At 53.0% G+C, this 1,125-nt stretch overlaps 1 protein-coding gene across 1 annotated transcript; it reads left to right on the top strand.

Moving 5' to 3' along the window:
* The first annotated feature begins 59 nt into the window (after positions 1 to 59).
* On the top strand, positions 60 to 1,003 carry LOC113220661 (NADH dehydrogenase [ubiquinone] 1 beta subcomplex subunit 10-like). Its single transcript, XM_026449987.1, has 3 exons — positions 60 to 349; positions 539 to 678; positions 827 to 1,003. Exons 1-3 carry the CDS (start codon positions 309 to 311, stop codon positions 934 to 936), a joined length of 291 nt encoding a protein of 96 aa, XP_026305772.1. The 5' UTR covers positions 60 to 308; the 3' UTR covers positions 937 to 1,003.
* Positions 1,004 to 1,125: the final 122 nt, after the last annotated feature.

Raw genomic sequence — 1,125 nt, 5'->3', positions numbered from 1 at the left:
CGATCTCCTGACCTCGTGATCCGCCCGCCTCGGCCTCCCAAAGTGCTTGGATTACAGGCGTGAGCCACCGCGCCCGGCCAAATTGCCTGTTTTCTAAACGCTGGAACTCAGGAAGTTCTCCCTCCCCTCCAAGGGGCTTATGAGAACTAGAAAGCTAAAAGCTTGTCCAAACCAATGAGGTGTTTTGAGTCTGTGGTTTTGTCTTTGCAGAATTTATAGAGCGGCAGCACGCAAAGAACAGGTATTACTACTACCACCGGCAGTACCGCCGTGTGCCGGACATCACTGAGTGCAAGGAAAACGATGTCATGTGCATGTATGAAGCCGAAATGCAGTGGAGGAGGGACTAGTACGTGAGCCACGCTGGGAGTGTGGAGATCTGCAGCATGCGCAGCTGGGCCACCGGTCCCTGGGATGCCACAGAGTAGCATGCCCAGATCTTAGGGGTGACCCCAGGGCTCTGGATTTCAATTATTCTCGCGGGGTACAGGGAAAGGATTCCTTGTGATTAGCCTCTCTTGCTCCCTTTCTCCCCCAGCAAAGTCGACCAAGAAATTGTCAACATTATACAGGCTCGACTCAAGGCCTGTCAGCAGAGGGAAGGACACAACTACAAGCAGAACTGCAGCAAGGAAATGGAGCAGTTCGCCCAGGTGGCCAAGGCCTACCAGGACCGCTGTGCGTGACCTCCCCCTCCCATCCTCCTGAGGCCTGGGGCCCAGAACCATCGCGATTCCTCCCTCCCTTCACTTCTGCCCACTTGACTTTGCCCCCTTTGTATGTAGCAGAGGCCTGGGTTCCCAGCTTGTTTCTATTGCTTTCTCAGATCAGGACCTGGGGGCTCACTATTCTGCCAGGAAGTGCCTGGCCAAACAGAAGGAGAGGATGCTGGAAGAGAGAAAAGCTGCAAAAGAGGCTGCCGCTGCCACCTCCTGAGGCATCTGTGGGTGCACCTGCTGTGTGGCTCTGTATGACTGTTGCTTAAATAAAGTCCTGCAACCTGCCTGTGTTTCTGGTGTGATCTATTGGCCCCACATCACAGATTCAAACCACCACTAACCATGCAGGACACAGGAAATAGTAACAGGCTTAATTCACTTTATTTTTCTTGTATAAAAAGCCTAT

This window comes from Piliocolobus tephrosceles, unplaced genomic scaffold (genome assembly GCF_002776525.5).
Source record: "Piliocolobus tephrosceles isolate RC106 unplaced genomic scaffold, ASM277652v3 unscaffolded_8409, whole genome shotgun sequence".
Taxonomy (NCBI): Eukaryota; Metazoa; Chordata; class Mammalia; order Primates; family Cercopithecidae; genus Piliocolobus; species Piliocolobus tephrosceles.
Note: the sequence above shows the minus strand (reverse complement) of the source record. Positions and strands in the feature narration are given on the sequence as shown.

Coding starts and splice junctions, on each gene's coding strand:
- LOC113220661 (XM_026449987.1), top strand. CDS start 309: ATGTGCATGTATGAAGCCGAAATGCAGTGGAGGAGGGACTA. Junction 350..538: donor ATGCAGTGGAGGAGGGACTA/GTACGTGAGCCA, acceptor TTTCTCCCCCAG/CAAAGTCGACCAAGAAATTG. Junction 679..826: donor CAAGGCCTACCAGGACCGCT/GTGCGTGACCTC, acceptor TTGCTTTCTCAG/ATCAGGACCTGGGGGCTCAC.